The sequence below is a fragment of the Nicotiana tabacum genome, chromosome 8, assembly GCF_000715075.1.
Source record: "Nicotiana tabacum cultivar K326 chromosome 8, ASM71507v2, whole genome shotgun sequence".
NCBI lineage: Eukaryota > Viridiplantae > Streptophyta > Magnoliopsida > Solanales > Solanaceae > Nicotiana > Nicotiana tabacum.
The window spans coordinates 6,789,678-6,807,293 of NC_134087.1; the positions used below are offsets into that span (position 1 = coordinate 6,789,678).

The window sequence follows — 17,616 nt, forward strand, 5'->3', positions numbered from 1 at the left end:
TCTATATATAGGAGCCTTCATATAGAGGAAGAGGATGCAGTGAAGTATTCTATAATGTTTATGTTAAAGTTGACACGTTTGGTGGCACGGACCACGGATATTAGGAGTTGATTTAATATTCTATTTGTTTAGTTATTAAAGGAGGAGGTGTTGATTTTCTAGATCCAGCTTTAGGAGAAGTACTCTTTATGTCATTGTCACTCGTCAAATAAATTTGCCATTTTTTCCTCTCCTTTCACATGGATTAATTGCAAATTTGAGGTCAATTCCGAATTGCTTTTAAATTAAAATCTTTTATGAGGAGAACATATTGCATGCAGTGAACTTTAGGTTTTTGGGTGTGTTTGGAGCGAAGGAAAATATCATTCACGAAAAATATTATCCTGCAAAATAAATAATTTTCTTACTTATTTTGTGATATTTGGCTAGTAAGTATAAAGTATAATCCCAAAAGTATTTACATATAATCTAGAAAAATACTATGGTAAAGAATGGGCATAGTGGGATAGGAGGGGGGTCGGGTATTCGAGGATGGAGGGGCCAGAAGTCAGGGATCGGGAGGGTCGTGGGTTAGGGATCAGGGATGCATGGGGCCGCTGGTCAATAGTTGGGTTCGAGGGTTGACAGGCGAGGTCGGTGGTCGAGGTTCCGCGTTTAGCGTTCGTTGGTGGAGGGGGGACCGGGTACGAGGGAGGTAGGTGTGGGTCGAGGGTTCCAGAGGTGGACTGAGGGTAGAGATGCGGAGGGTTGAAAGGATAGTTTAGAAAAAAAATTTGCCTCCTCTTAATGGGGAGTCATTTTTCTAAAATTGAAGAAAAATAAATTTATACCGAAAATATTTTTCAAATATTTAAGTCATTAAAACATGAAAAAATAGAAAAATATTTTTCCTCCATGTCAAACACTCTTTAACTTAGTTATTTTTGCAACAATGGCGTGCTTAAATTGCAAACAAAGTTTTTGGACGGATCTTGTCTTAAACTTATTAAGACTGCTGCATGCATGAAATGATAGCTAAATTACCCATATAAATTGTTACTCCATTCAATTCAAGCCTTGTCATTTACCTGCTCTAATAGCTTATTTAACATAATTTTCTTCTTACCAAATTATGCTTATTAATATTACCTATATATAAAAGATCTTTAAGAAACATGATAGTATAAAAAAAAATTATTCTAGCTTCCAAAACGTACCTTAGTTGTTTGATTTGTTAGTAGTATCCAACTAGTGTACTTAAGCCGTTGAAAAGGTTTACTTAGCAAGGGAGGTTTCCCAAAAGCCTAAACAGCTGTCTCTTCTAAACAAAGAAAGGAATGAACCCTCCCCTCTATGCAAATTACCCTACGGCGGAAACTCTTCTTTTTGTGGAAAAAAGAAATTGTGGACGTACCCACGAACAAAACAATCATTAGAAAGAACGAGCACTTTTGTTTATATTTTATATTTGTTTGACCAAAAAAGTACGAGATATTTTTTGGTAAACTAATTAAATAAGAAGATAGAGGGTAAATCCTAGTTAAGAATAATTAATTCTAGATATGAGATAAATAATATGAATAGAAAAACATAGCTGAGTATAAATGTTGGCAGTGATTATGGCCAGAATTAGTAACACGAAGAAAGATGCATTAAGTAACATTAAATGACAATAAAAAGAAAATAAAGGAAAAGAGTCACTCAATCTTGAGTGAGGCGGATCCTCCGTCATTTGATAAAGATGAATGATAGACAAATACAAAAAGATATGTTTTTTTCTATTTTCTAGAGAGAGAGAGTCCCCCTTTTTTGGGAAGTCCTCTCTTCCTATTTATAAGGGGTATCCCTAGAAAATCCTAAAAAGTATAATTAGAGGGAATATCCGGTAGAATATTCCCTTTGAGGATTCATAAGCAAACTAGTTGTTACATCTATCATCACTGCCCGACCTCGGCCTTATTGATCTATGTCCGACCTCGACCTTATTGATCTCTGCCCGACCTCGACCTTATTGATCTCTGCCCTACCTCAGCCTTATTGATCTCTGCCCAACCTCGGCCTTATTGATCACTACCCGACCTCGGCCTTATTGATCTCTACCCGACCTCAGCCAATTGTCTCTGCATATGTCACGAATTTCTCTGATCTGATTTTGACCCATACAGTTAGTCCCTCTTCTTATCGAGGTCGTCTTTTGGTCGAGCTCGGTGAGCGAACTTCATTAATCGCAGTTCGAGAAATTCGGATGGGGAGGTTGACTAGTGTGGATCGCGGCTGAGGGTGCTGCTCTTCGGGTCAAAAAGTGGTATCCCCGCGGGCTGAACTTGAGCAGAGTGCGATCAGGGCCAATGACTTGAGTGATGAGTTAATCAAGAAGACGGTAGAGTTGGAGAAGGCCGACGAGGTCGGGATGGCAGCTTTGGCAAGGACGACGGCATCGGAGGAGGTCATTCGCGTCCTTAGATCTGGACGGGCGATTCGGCCCTTGTAAGATGCCTTTTCTAATACTTTTGATATCGAATGCTACTTTTTGCTACTCATTCCTGATTCTATTTTCTATTCCTTGAACGTTTTCCTCAATTTATGGTTTCAAAGAAATCGTTAGTAGGCGTTAATCCGAGCGTGATCGAGTGTCTTTGATTGGTTTGAGCGAAGTCAGATGTTGCCCCATTCAACTTGAATGAGGTCTAGCTGTGAATCAAGTTCGAGCTAGGTCGAATGAGAGTTAAATTCGAGTAAAGTCAAATATTAATTCGGGCGAGGCCGAGTGTTAATTCGAGCAAGGTCGAATTCTTCTTTTTGGCGATGGCCTTTGGCCGTAGGGGTATTATTTTGGGCTAAGGCCGAATTGTTAACCCGTCGTAATTCGAGCGAGGCCGAATTTTTATTTTTGGCGATGGCCTTTGGCCGTAGGGGTGTTATTTCGAGCTAAGGCCAAAATGTTAACCTGTTGTAATTCAAACGAGGTCGAATTCTTCTTTTTGGTGATGGCCCTTGGCCGTAGGGGTGTTATTTCGAGCTATGGCCGAAATATTAACCCATTGTAATTCGAGCGAGGTCGAACTCTTCTTTTTGGTGATGGCCCTTGGCCGTAGTGCTGTTATTTCGAGCTAAGGCCGAAATGTTAACCCGTTGTAATTCGAGCGAGGTCGAATTCTTCTTTTGGTGATGGCCCTTGGCCATAGGGGTGTTCTTTCGAGCTAAGGCTGAAATGTTAACCCGTTGTAATTTGAGCGAGGTTGAATTCATCTTTTTGGCGATAGCCTGGCCGTAGGGGTGTTATTTCGAGCTGAGGCCGAAATGTTAACCCGTTGTAATTCGAGCGAGGTCGAATTTTTCTTTTTGGCGATGGCCCTTGGCCGTAGGGGTGTTATTTCGAGCTAAGGCCGAAATGTTAACCCGTTGTAATTCGAGCGAGGTCGAATTCTTTTTTTTTTTGCGATGGCCCTTGGTCATAGGGGTGTTATTTCGAGGTAATGCCGAAATGTTAACCCATTGTAATTCGAGTGAGATCGAATTCTTCTTTTTGGCGATAGACCTTGGTCGTAGGGGTGTTATTTTGAGCTAAGGGCGAAATGTTAACCTGTTGTAATTCGAGCGAGGTCGAATTCTTCTTTTTAGCGATGGCCCTTGGCCATAGGGGTGTTATTTTGAGCTAAGGCCGAAATGTTAACCCGTTGTAATTCAAGCAAGGTCGAATTCTTCTTTTTGGCGATGACCCTTGGCCGTAGGGGTGTTTTAGATCTAAGGCCGAAATGTTAACCTGTTGTAATTCTAGCGAGGTTGAATTATTCTTTTTGGTGATGGCCCTTGGCCGTAGGGGTATTATTTCGAGCTAAGGGCATAATGTTAACCCGTTGTAATTCGAGCGAAGATGAATTCTTCTTTTTGGCAATTGTCCTTGGCCGTAGGGGTGTTATTTCGAGCTAAGGCCGAAATGTTAACCCGTTGTAACTCAAGCGAGGTCGAATTCTTCTTTTTGGCGATGGCCCTTAGTCGTAGGGGTGTTATTTCGAGCTAAAGCTTAAATGTTAACTCGTTGTAATTCGAGAGAGGTCGAGTTCTACTTTTTGGCGATGGCCCTTGGCCGTAGGGGTGTTATTTCGAGCTAAGGCCGAATAAAAAGGAATATATACGGAAAACACCCTAAATCTTAGAGGGAGAAGGCAAGCCCTCGTCAAGTACAATCCCGACTTTCATCTTCACGAAGACGTCTGAATCGACAAACTTTTCGGCACCATCGTTTCTGCCGATTTTCTCGTCGGGAACGTAGAGGCTCAATTTAATAGATAATAATAAGAAAACTTTGGTCATTCGCTTTTGATTTACCTTGATGCTTCTTCCCATAGTAAATAGCACCTGGAAGTCATAAGCCAACATCCAACCAAGATACACAGCAAGTGAATACATTCTTAAAAGCTAGCAATTAAGGATCTGGCACTTTGGGGTTCTTTCTATTATGTAAAGATAGTATGCCGCAGCTAATTTTTGGTTGTGATTTATTACTTTGTATATATTACCAAAGCACTGAGGTAGTGGTCCTACATGATGTCTATAGGCAGACAACTAATATTGGTAAAGTATAGATAGATAGTGCGCGTCGGTTGGAAGCTAGAAGTCTTGAGCTTGTCTATGAATTTCTCAAGTTTGCATTTGTAACGAAAGGATGACGCTAAAACGAGTAGAAAGTGATACTAGAATTGAATTTAGATCTAGAGGAAACTAAAAAAAAAAATTCCCCTTCTTTTTGTGCAAATATTTTTGAAACTTTTCATCCTCTTAGGTTGTTCGCTAGCTTAGAATTGATATATTTAGTACTACTAGAGATTAAAAAAAATCGAATGCACATTACTTTTCACCTAATATCAAATAACTTCACAAAATAGCTGCCCTTGTCCACCTCTTCAATTCAATGGCGGTCAGTACTATTTGCAATGTTTCGGACGCGGAGCACCCAAAGGATTTAATTTTAATGAATGAACAAAAATATTAGATTAAATTTCAACAAAAAACAAAAATTACTACGTAAATGACTTCTTAACATCTATCTATGTTTTGGTAGACGGAGTTATAAGATATCATTAAGACAAGAGGGGTTGCTCTGATGGTAAACAACATCTACTTCCAACTAAGAGGTTGTGAGTTCGAGATTTCCCAAGAGCAAGGTGGGAAGTTCTTGGAGGGAAGGATGTCGGGGGTCTATTTATACTGGGTTGTTGTTGTTGGGGTAAGATCTGCGTACACACTACCCTCCCCAGACCCCACTAAGTGGAATTATACTGAGTTGTTGTTGTTGTATATCGTTACTTGATCGAAAATACCAGAAATCCAATAAAATAATCAAAGTATTAGGAACCCAATGCATTAGTGCAAGTACCTCACAATTCGGTCAAGTTTTCTCCTCTATTTCCGACAGCTGTTTACAACTGAAATATTAAAAACAAATAGCATCTTAGGACGTGATTAGTACGAACAAAAATATTTTTTGGAAAATGTTTTTCAATTTTTTTATGTTTGGTTGGCTTAAATCTTTTGGAGAATATTTTTCTTATCAACTCATTTTCCTTTAATTGAAGGAAAATATTTTCCTTATTAAGAGAAGGGAAAATATTTTCCAAAACTCTTTCTCAATCTTCCCCACCCTATTCCCCCACCCCACACCCACCCACCACCCAACCCCACCTCACCCCCTATCTCCAAAAAAGTTTTTCTTTTTCAAATTTTAGTTTCTTTTTTTTTTGTCACCACCCACCCTGCTACCCCTACTCCCAGCAAAAAAAATATAATTTTTTTTATAATTTCAAATTTCTATTTTTTTCGTTTTTCTGCACCCCACCCCCACCTCAAAAAAAGTCTTTCTTTTTAAATTTTTTTTTGTAATTTTAAAGTATAAAGTTTATAGGTTCGAAAGTTCGCGGTTTTTGCGTAAAAAAGTAAAGCAGCACATTAATTCTTTTGGGTTGTGTCAATTTTTAGAGACTTGGGGAAGGGTTGGAGGAGGGGAAAAGAGAGTTGCACAAAAAATATTTTCCTAAAAAAAATATTTTCTACTCTCTAATCAAACAATAGAAAATATTTTTCAAAAAATGTTTTCCACTCACCAACCAAACAAAAAAAAATAAGTGATAAAACCACTCATTTTCCATGAAAACATTTTCTAGGAAAACATTTTCCTTCGTACCAAACACACCCTTAGTCAAAAAAGGGTCTGTCTAAATTAAACTCCATCTTTGGGATGGTCAAGTTCCAAAAGCGAGAATGCGTTCAATGTTTTATATTAGAAAGTTGTAGTTTCCTTCTTTTGCTTTGTTTGCACTTTTTGAATATTTTTCTAATTGATCAACCAAACAGAGTGCCAATTTTTTTAGGCCATATTGGTTTGAAAAGGAAAAAGATTTGCTATGGCCTTTGGCTCAGTTTACCTAAATCAGATGTACTTTGTATTTGGACTGTACTTCTGTAGCCTATAATCAGGTTTGGATTGGCTATCAAAAAGAAAGCCACTATTCCACTAATTAAGATTGCCTTCTTGTTAATCTAAATTTTTAATTTCACGTTTTCTATTTAAAAGCTGCTTTGGCACCATTCCAAATATTATAAGCTTTATTAAAGTGTTTCCTAAAAGAGACTCAATAACTTTTAAGTTCCACTACATGAGTTCATTTCTGAGGCCACTGACATATAGTTTGGTTTTTCCTACTCCTGTTAATTATATCAAGGAAAGAGTTCAACTTACCTAAGGATGATTACAACCAATCGCCATAATTAGTGAAATGATTAATTTAGAAAATTAGGCAGACAGACATGATACAACATGTTAAATTGTAGATAATGTAAAGAACGTAATACTTTCTAGACTTTATACAAGTTAAATTTTTTAAAATGGTCACTTTGTGGTAGAAATGACACCAAGTAGCCTCTCTAAAGGGGTGCTCTTTAAAATTTAGTCAGTATGTCTTATATTTCAGTATTTTAGCTTAATTTTTTGAGATAAAAATATCCTGAATAGTCCTGAAGTTAAGATTTTTAGTTTAAAATTTTAGGATAAAATATATACTGACTAATCTCTAAATAGCATTCCTGAGAATGGCTATATGTGCATTTTCCCCCACTTTGTAACTGTTGAACGCGCAATGGACCGCGAATTATTTTTTACTGGATCTCAAAGGGAAGTGGCCCAACGTATTACGCATTTGAGGCCCATATAAGCATATTATGATGGGTTAACTTGTAATAGACCCAATACATGTAAAAATAGCACGGGCTAGTCAGTTTTCGGACTGGTCATTCAAAAATAGCTAACGTTTGCAAAGTTATTAAAAAGTAGCCACTATTTTGGTGTAACAGGGACCGGTCCAGTATAATATACTGGAGATCGGTGCACCTGTGTATGAACTTCCAGCATATTATGTTGAAACTCCAACACGCGGAAAGTTCACATAATATACTGGAGATTGGAGCACCTATTTATGAACTTTCAACATATTATGCTGGACCGGTATATTATACTGGAACTCTAGTATATTATGCTGGTGTTCCAGTATACTTATGTTGGAACTCCAACACGCGAAAAGTTCCAACATAATATACTGGAGATTGGAGCACTTATTTATGAACATTTTCAATATATTATGCTGGACCGATATATTATACTGGAACTCTAGTATATTATGCTGGAGTTCCAATATACTTATGCTGGAACTCCATTATAATATACTGGAGTTCCAGTATACTTGTACTGGAACTCCAGTATATTATGCTGAAGTATTTTCCGGATTTTGAACAGTGTTTTCGCTCAAATTTATCTTTACATGAAAAGTGCCTAAATTTCGATTACTTTTGAAACTGTGACTATTTTTGAATGACCACTTATAAATTTGGCTATTTTTGAATTTCTCGCCCAATACAGAGAACATGACGTCCGATAAAGTTTGGGCCTTCACCATTTGATGTTGAATACCCGAATTATTTTATTACTACTTTATTATTGTTATTATTATTATTACTACTAGTTTTTGTGTACGCGCGATGCGCGTGTACCTTGTATCACTGTGTTCAAACTTTTAAAACTTACGTAAATAATATTGAAAAAATATATTTGAGTTATAAATAAAATCTAAGAAAATAAATCGTAAATTTATTAAAATGGTAACTATTAAATTGTTAATCCTATTTAACTAATTCAGTGGAGGAAGGAATCATGTCTTATAGAATTATCCAATGTTTATGGATTGTAAATATTAAGAAAATGTGAAAAAGCAAATCAAACTAAAAATACATTGGTACTTCAACCAACGACACCTAAGAAAATAATAAACTAAATGTATGCATATTTTTTGAAAATTTATTTGGAGTTATAATATAAAATTAAAGTTATAGCTAGACATTTTTGAATTTAGAATATATTATAAATGATGATGTTATTTTAGTTGATATTTAATTGGATCGATATGCAACGATGATAATAAAATACAGTTAGCTCATATAATTTCTAATTAAAATATTATTACATATTAAGTGTGCATATGTTATTAAGTTTTATCAATTATAGACGTTTTTATTTACAACTGACTTTTAAATAATAGAAAAGTACAAAGAAATTGATAGCTTTTAAGCTATCAACCACATGAATAGAATAGAAAAGAATATAAATAATTTTTAGTTAAAAGAAGGGGCTGAAACGGGAAAAGGAAAGGGAGGGGGGGGGGAGGGGGTTGTTGATAGAAGAATCTAAACTCTAATAATATTAGTTTTAGAAAAAGATTTTAAAATGTGAGAACTTAATTGAAAAAAAGAGAGGATAAAATCAAATTAGGTAAAAACCAAAACCAAACCGATGAAGAAACACCAAAACCAAACTCATTACGACATTTAAGATTGTTTTGAAACAAAATACCACGAAATATAATTTGTAAGAAGTCTTGTGATTTTATATGGAACATAAGGAAAGAATTTATATAATGTTATATTTTAATTGATTTAGAAATCCTATTAGGATTTTCTATATGTTTTAAACAAGAAAATATTTAATAAGTAAAAGTTTTAGTTTATTTCAAAGTCTTAAATATTAGGAAAATAATTAAATGACTAGCTATTTTGTCTAATATAAACTTAATTTTAAAAGAGTAAAAAAGCCGAACGACATTTCGCTAAGAGTCTTTCTGCTTTTAATATAGTATATAGATATAGATTATTTTGTAAGTCTTTTCATCACATTAATTAATCATATTAAAAAGGAAAAATATCTAACTTTAGAACAGTAAATGGGGATGCGATGAAATGATTTACAAAACCATTTATAGCAATAATTTTAGCAATTGCGAAAATAACATTACAACTTGTTTGGATGGTTGTTACACATCGTTTCATAATGTATCGTATCATATTGTATGTATTGTACTGTATCGTTTGATGAATACAATGTTTGGATAGATTGTATCGTTTGCCGCTGTTTCATGATATCATGCACTAGCAATATGAAGAATAAATTTGTAATGTTATAAAGATAAATTATAAAATGGGGTAAATTTATTATATAAAAAGGTAGGATAAATGATAAAATAAAATAATTTAATAATAGTTAAGGGTGAGATGAGAGAAAAAGACAAGATAACGACGCAACCACACCAAATCGGTCGTTATATAAAGTGACATATTTCGTCGTTACGTAACGACGGATTTAACGATACGATACAATAAAATTTAAGTAACAATCAAAACAAACATCGTATTTAAAGTAACAATACGATACGATACAATAGATAACGACCATTTAATTTAATTTTTTTTATTTTTTTTTGGTTTTCAACCATTAATGATTAACTTTTTCTCACTATACAGCGCATCCAACTAGCTAAAAGCTTCATACATTCACGACCACCTGAAATTTGAGAAGAATGGAAATGGACATAATCAGACACAAGGCAGATATTTTCTTTTTTACAACGTTTAGTCGATATCGATCAGTTCCATAATAAATGGTGACTTTATAATTAGACATCAAATATAAGCCACAACAAAAGTCGTCGTCGTCGAAGTACAGTAACCATATGATTAAAACTTTCCATGCATTGAAGTTGATTCAATAGCAAGTTATGGTCCTCACATAAACCCCCACTTTTATATAGACCTTCTAATAATTACCTGAAACAATTACAGCAAGACAGCAACAATTAGCTGAACCGATACCACATGATAACTACAGTGTCACGGGAACAGGGAGACATTGATGTTGTGAATTGTGATGTATATGTATCTGCTGATTTAATGATCAATGAAGTAGCATTTACTTTGTATGGCTACTACTTCACTTAATTTGAATGGTCGAACAACGACAACTTGTGACTGTTAGCAAGTTGATATCTTTTTTGTTATTGTTACTAGACATAACCACATCTCTATAATTTCATGTCTTAATTTCAAAATCTTTAAAACATGCATGGTTGAGGTAGGTGACATGGCACTAATGTCCAGCTCACCCCCTATCAGTGGCGGAGGGAGCCATAGTTAACAAGGGGTATCAATTGACACCCCTTCGCCGGAAAAATATATTTTATTGCTAGATAATTTTTTATGCTTTATGTATATTTACTATGCGTTGACTCTCCTAAACTTTTTGGTGTTTTTACTTTTTTATATTTTGACACCCCTTAGTAAAAATTCTAGCATCATCACTGCCCTCAACAACAACAACAATAACGGTCAAATGTAATCCCACAAGTGGGGTATGGGGAGGGTAATATGTATGCAGACCTTACCCCTATACTGAGAGGCAGAGAGACTGTTTCCAGGAGACCCTCGGCTCAAGAAGGCAACAAGAGACGATATATTAGTACCATCAATAGAATCATAATAAAATAACAGCAATATAAGAAATACGAAATAAATGCAAAGTACAATAATAACTAGCAGATAAAGCCCTACATCAGTAGATAACCACTAGCATCCTAGAACTAAATCCTAACTGGCTAGTCTCACTCTGGTGCACCGTAGAAATATTCACAACTTCCCCCTAACCTAAAACCTTAATGCTCGACCTCCACAATTCCCTGTCAAGGGCCATGTCCTCAGTAATCCTAAGTCACGCCATGTCCTGCCTGATCACCTCTCCCCAATACATGTTTAGATAGATTCAATAGTGACGTCTCGGTCTATATGGTCCACAACTCATTTTCGGCTTTCAACTTGCAAAACATGAAACAATAAAACCATCAACTATAAATAGAAGCCTACCCATCTTCATCTTCCTCATCCATAATTCTTCTAAGAACAAAGTCTATCATTTTCTTGAAATATTATTTGGTTGAAAATTAACACAATGGCACCACATGGAGAGACTATTACCACCTCCTACGTACGAACAAAAAACCTAAGCAAACCCCCTCGACTCTCGAACGATAATTTACAAAGGACAATGTCCGATATCTCGTTCGAGTTGATGAGCAAAGAGGCTTGTACTATTGAGACAAACCTACCCCCAATATCTGAAGTTGAAAATGCAAAATGCGAGTGTTGTGGAATGAGTGAAGAATTCACACACGAATACATCGATAAAGTTCGAAAAAAGTATTCAGGAAAGTGGATATGTGGGCTGTGTGTTGAAGCAGTGAAAGAAGAAGCAGAAAAGAATGGAGGAAAAAATGAAGAAGCATTGAGTAATCACATGAGTGCTTGTAGCAAGTTTAATAAATTTGGTAGGGCTTATCCTGTTCTTTATCAAGCTAAAGCTATGAGGGAAATGTTGAAGAGGAATAATAGGGATGGAAAGGGAATTCTAAGAGCCAAATCTATTAGTCCAAGGGATAAAATTATCCCAAAGAAAGGTGGGATTGCAAGAAGCACTAGTTGCATTCCTGCCATTACTAAAGAGATGAATGACCTTAATTAACCTAGCTAATAATAAATTAATTCCCTCCTTTGTTAATTATGGAACTAACGTCTACTAGATATTTTTATTTTTATTTTTTATGTCTAATAAGCTTTGGACTAAACCTTTGCATGCGTTACTCTTAGAAGTTTTTTGGGGTTGGTCTTGGTTGTAAACCTTTTTTTCCTCACTTTATTAGGGTTTTTAAGATCATGTTTGTAACCTAAGTGAGTGATCAAATTTTTATTATTCGTCGTCTTTGATGGTTTACTATTCGTCTATGACCCCTTTGTTGTATTTTATTGTTAAGTCAATATTACTAATTGAATGTTGTATTGTAACTTGTCTTAGACAATGTTTTGTATGTATTGAGGCGCTTAACGTTGTGCAGTACATCATACATGTACCACTTCGATTTTTCTAGGAAATGAAGAACCTAAAATTGACGTCTTTATGTTGAACATACTAGTGGAATTTGAACTATTCTGTTTAGACTTAAAAAACAGATCTCTTGCTTGATGGAGCAATCTAAAAGAGTATCTAGTATGATGTCCAGATACATGTCGGCCCACGGCTACAGGTTCCCACTCTGTATACAATATGAAAAGAAGCAAAGAAAATTATGAATAAATTTTAATCAGCTATGCAGATGTTAAGATCAATGAAAGAATCAGGAAGGGGCATTAGCAGCGTTAATACTCGAACGTGAATGATAAGATTGTTTACCTCTAAAAATGGACAACAATTGAATTTATATGCGGTTTTAAGGCGATGTGAACTAATTTAATAAAAACGATTAATGACGTTAGATAAGCAAATTAAAGACAGAATAAACAGCCAAATTAGTGGTACTATTGAGTCTGGGCTCGGTTATAAGCTTAACAAATAGCCTGCCTTCGGATCAGAGCCAAACATTTATGAAGAACTATGAGCAAAGTTAAGAACTTTGAATAACTTTAAGAGGCAGAGAAAACATATGTATAGTGCCTTGGTATGCATGTTACAGAGTATCTATACAATAATAAACTTTCACTTTATATAGTAGGAGAGTTTTATCATATGTATAATTCTAAGAAAGGTAAAAATCATCCTTTTCGCTACTCACTGATCTTTTATCGAACGGGACGAGATTCACGTCGTGACATCCGGTTGCGCATGGATATCACAACCCTTTGTTAATCGTGTGTGGATGCTTGGTAATGCTTTGCGAGGTCTTGGAACTCGAACCAAGTTCGAGGGGCGTAGTTTCGATGGCTTCGAGGGCAAGTGTTTTGTTCGGGCCTCAATACGAGAGGCTCCAAACTTCGATTTCAATTCCTTGTAGTTACGTCCTTGCTTCGTTTCACTGGAAAATCGGAGTGGTCACCAGCCTCGGTTTTACCCGTATATAAAGATGATGAACACAAAGTAAATAAAATGTACTTGTTGGGTTTAGGCTTATAATAGCTTAAAGTAGAGTGAATGGGAAATGGAAGAAAAAAGAAAATTTGAATTTCTCTTTTTGACAAAGGGATATTGTCCCATATTGGAGGAGGAAACGAGTTTTGATACGTGTATATATACAATTGCACTTCTTCTAGCTCTTAAAGAGTTGAGAAGAAGGAAAAGTGTCCTTAGGGCACGTCTTGTTCAAGTCTTTGTAATCTGCGCACATTCTTAATTTATTTCCCTTTTAGGCAATACCACTACTTCGCTAACCAATCCGGTACCTATTTTAAGGAATTTAGATACCTCGTCTTTGATGAATGTATGCTTGACTTTGGACTGAGGTCTCCTCTTCTGTTTAACCGGGTAGAACTTCGGATCCAAGTTCAGCTTATGAGTGGTTATCTCTGGCGGGATCCCTATCATATCAAGATGGGACCAAGCGAAATAGTATATGTTAGTCATAAGGAATTCAATGAGTTTTTTCCTGAGCTGGGGAGCTGTCACAACTCTAACCCCGAATCCGGTCGTGATGGCGCCTCTCGTGAAGACAAGGCGAGCCAATTAAACCCAATTCACTTTTTAAAATAGTTAAACAATATAAAAGCAGTCTAAAAATGATTTAATGATAATAAACAACGGAAATACAACCCGACACATCCCTAACCGGGGTGTCACAATTCACGAGCATCTACTAGGGTATAAATACAACTGAAGGTCTGAAGTGTACAAATACAGACTAATGAAATGAAGAGAGAGAAAAGCAGTGCTGCGAACGCCGGTAGCTACCTTGCTAAACTCCGATGACTCTGCCTCCGATCAACCATAACCCGCTACCGAGTGTATAAATACCCGAATCTGCACACAAGGTGCAGGGAGTAAAGTGAGTACTCCAACTCAGTGAGTAATAATCATAACTAAAGCCTGAATGGTAAGAAATCACGTAAAACATATCAAGATGCTGTATAGAAGCAATTCAAAAACCAATAAGAAAGCAGTGAAGCTATAAAAATCTCTTAAAACATCTTAGTTCAATTTAAACTTCTTTGAAAATGACTTTTTCAACAGTTACGCAAATGAATGCAAAATAGTTAGTGCAGATAAGCACAGAAATCCTCCCTCGGGAACAAATACCATAGTTTAACAGGTAAATGACCGGTAAATATGAAAGATAAACACATAAAGGTTCGCCCCTCGGGCACAATATCAACAACTCCGCCCCTCGGGCTATATCTCAAAATAATACCAGCCCCTCGGGAAATCACATAGAATGGTACCAGCCCCTCGGGCAATCACATAGAACAATACCAGCCCCTCGGGCTATCACATAGAACAATATCAGCCCCTCGGGCTATATCTCACATCACAATGGGTACCCGTGCTCATTGGGGGTGTACAGACTCCGGGAGGGGCCCCTTATGACCCAAGCACAATATCAAGCCACCTTGTGGCATCATAAATAGGCTCTCGACCTCATATCAATATCAAACCACCTCGTGGCGCACAATCTCAGGCCATCGGCCTCATTATCATAATCAGTATCTCACTGCTGTGGCATGCAGCCCGACCCAAAAGTATCCTCATAATACAGGCCCTCGACCTTACTCAGTCAAAAATCACATAAGCCACTCGGGCAACAGTAAAACATAACGCTCAGCCCAAAATATTATTTAAATATCATTTCAAGTGTTAAAGCAGAGTAAACATGGCTGAGTTTTGAAAACAATGGAAAATAACATGACTGAGTTCAAGTATAAAGTCCAAACAGTGAGAAAATATCAACAAAAATCCCTAAAGGGTTCAAATAACCGGCACTTGGCCCAAATATGGCTAACAAATAGTTTTCAATCAAATACGCGGTAAAATCATCAATCGGGACGGACCAAGTCAAAATCTCCAATAGTGCACGACCTCACGCTCGTCATCAAGCGTGTGACTCACCTCAATATAGCACAACGATATGCAATCCGGGGTTTTAAACCCTCAGAACATCATTTACAATCATTACTCACCTTGATCCGGTCCGAACTCTAGCCCGCGATGCCTCGCCCGCACGAATCGACCTCCAGATGCTCCAAATCTAGCCACAATCAGTACATAATCATTAAAATATGCTAAGGGAGCGAAGCCAACTCGAAAATATCCAATTTAACATCAAAATCCCGAAATTGCTCAAACCCGGCCCCCTTGGCCCACGCTTCAGAATCCGACGAAACTCACAAAATCCGATAACCCATTCAACCACGAGTCCAACCATACCAAAATTACTAAGTTCCGATAACACCACCAAATCTTCAAATCTTATTTTCAAATCCCTAGGTCCAAATCCTCAATTTACACCTCAAAAACATGTAATCTGGTTGGATTATTCGATGATAATTCAATATTATGTAGTAGAAATGATCACAAGTGACTTACCTCAATATTTCCCATGATTTCTTGCTCAAAAATTGCCCCAAGTCGTGTTCTTTCACCAAAAAAATATCAAAATGAGCTAAAAAAACGTAACAACTTTAATAAATCCGATTCTGGTCGCTAAAGTCTTAATTCTCGTCGCTAAAAGGTCCAATCTGGTCGCTAAAAGGTGCACACCAGATCTGATGCACCAACAGTCTTTAATTTCACTAAAAAGGCTCTAACTCTATCATACAAACTCGGAATTCGATGATTCTTGTTCCTATGAGTCACAAATAATGATACAAACATAGTCCTTCAATCGAAACTCAATTCGGAGCTCGTTTGCTCACTGCGATATCCATTTCGCTCGTTAAACAATTAACTCATGATTCGCGTCAAAAACCCAATCGCGACTTGATAAAATTAGACCAAACTTTCCAGATCACTCCTATAATTCATTATCAAAATTCCGGAAGTCAAATTTCGATATCTAGAACTAAAAATGGACCTTTGGATCATTACATGCTTATGCTCAAAACGCCAAAATCTTCCAAAAACTCTTCCAAAACATATCTGAGCCTCAGGGGATCCCGGCCAAACATGCCAACACACCTCATAACATAATTCAAACTTGTTCCAACCTTCGGAATGCTCAAAACAAGATTAAAACATCAAATCACCCTCGGATTCAAGCCTAAGAATTCCAAAACTTCCGAATTTCGAATTCGATCAAAAAGTCTATCAAACTTCGTCCGAATGATCTGAAATTTTGCACACGCATCACAAATGACACAACGGAACTACTCCCATTTCCGGAATTTCATTCCCACCCCGATATCAAACTCTCACCTATCAACCGGAAAATGCCGAAATCTCAATTTCGCCAATTCAAGCCTAAACCTTCCACGGACTTCCAAAATGCATTCCAATCACGCTCCTAAGTCCCAAATCACCTAACAGAGCTAACCAAACCATAAAAATTCCAATTCGAGATCAAATACAAACAAGTCAAATCTTGGTCAAACCTTTCAAATTTTAAGCTTTCAAGTGAGACTGTTCTTCCAAATTCATTCTGATTAACCTGAAACCCAACATCAATGATTTACATAAGTCATAATACACCACACGGGGCAAGTCATGCCCGAGAACTGGCGAGCGAAATGCAAAAGCTAAAAACGACCGATCGGGTCGTTACATCCTCCCCCACTTAAATACATATTTGTCTTCGAACGTGCCCAGAGTTATTCCAGAAGCCAACCAATTGTTGAATAACTTTACCATGCATATACCCGGGGGTGATCCCAAGTCACCCTATCTCATATAGGTCCGATAACACAATGCAACTGAAATTTCACAATCCAACCTAGCCCATAAACCTTAGAACTACATTTCCACTCCTAAAATCATCCACATAAGTTGTAATAACCCATACTTGCAGCCTCTAGTGTAATTACGTGATATACCACATAACTCAAACGCTTGCAGCGATAACTTCTAATCACAACAGCTGAACACAACAACCGAATACCGATAGAAAACCTCTCATTAACTAAAGTCTCATTCCCAACACTTTCATATACTGCCAATGATAAATGAAACACGCAATAAACCATAACCATTTCTCAGATCAACCATTCATGAAGCCACTTCTCTTTTGGCAAGGACCATAGCAAATTCCTGAGCCGAATCTCGATATTATCCTCCCAACACACTGAAACCGAGTCCGATTGTATTCATTAAAGATCCCAACGATCTCATCTAATCCAACACAACTACTCTGGTGACATGACACATCAATACAGACTAAAGCCACAACTTGTGCAATCCGCGCACCAATAAGCAACAATCCGAACATACTCAAATCATGAAAATGACTCAAATGAAAGAGCTATACCACAAGCTCACCAGAACCACCGCACGCAATGCTGAGAACCCGTCACATATCATAT

General features: G+C 36.8%; 1 protein-coding gene across 1 annotated transcript; it reads left to right on the plus strand.

The window, feature by feature from the left end:
- Positions 1–11,392: 11,392 nt before the first annotated feature.
- LOC107791904 (uncharacterized) lies at positions 11,393–11,866 on the plus strand. Its single transcript, XM_016614051.2, has one exon. It carries the CDS (start codon positions 11,393–11,395, stop codon positions 11,864–11,866), a length of 474 nt encoding a protein of 157 aa, XP_016469537.2.
- The last annotated feature ends 5,750 nt before the right edge of the window (positions 11,867–17,616 follow it).

Excerpts from the sequence above, each read along its gene's own strand:
- LOC107791904 (XM_016614051.2), top strand. The coding sequence starts at position 11,393 with ATGTCCGATATCTCGTTCGAGTTGATGAGCAAAGAGGCTTGTACTATT.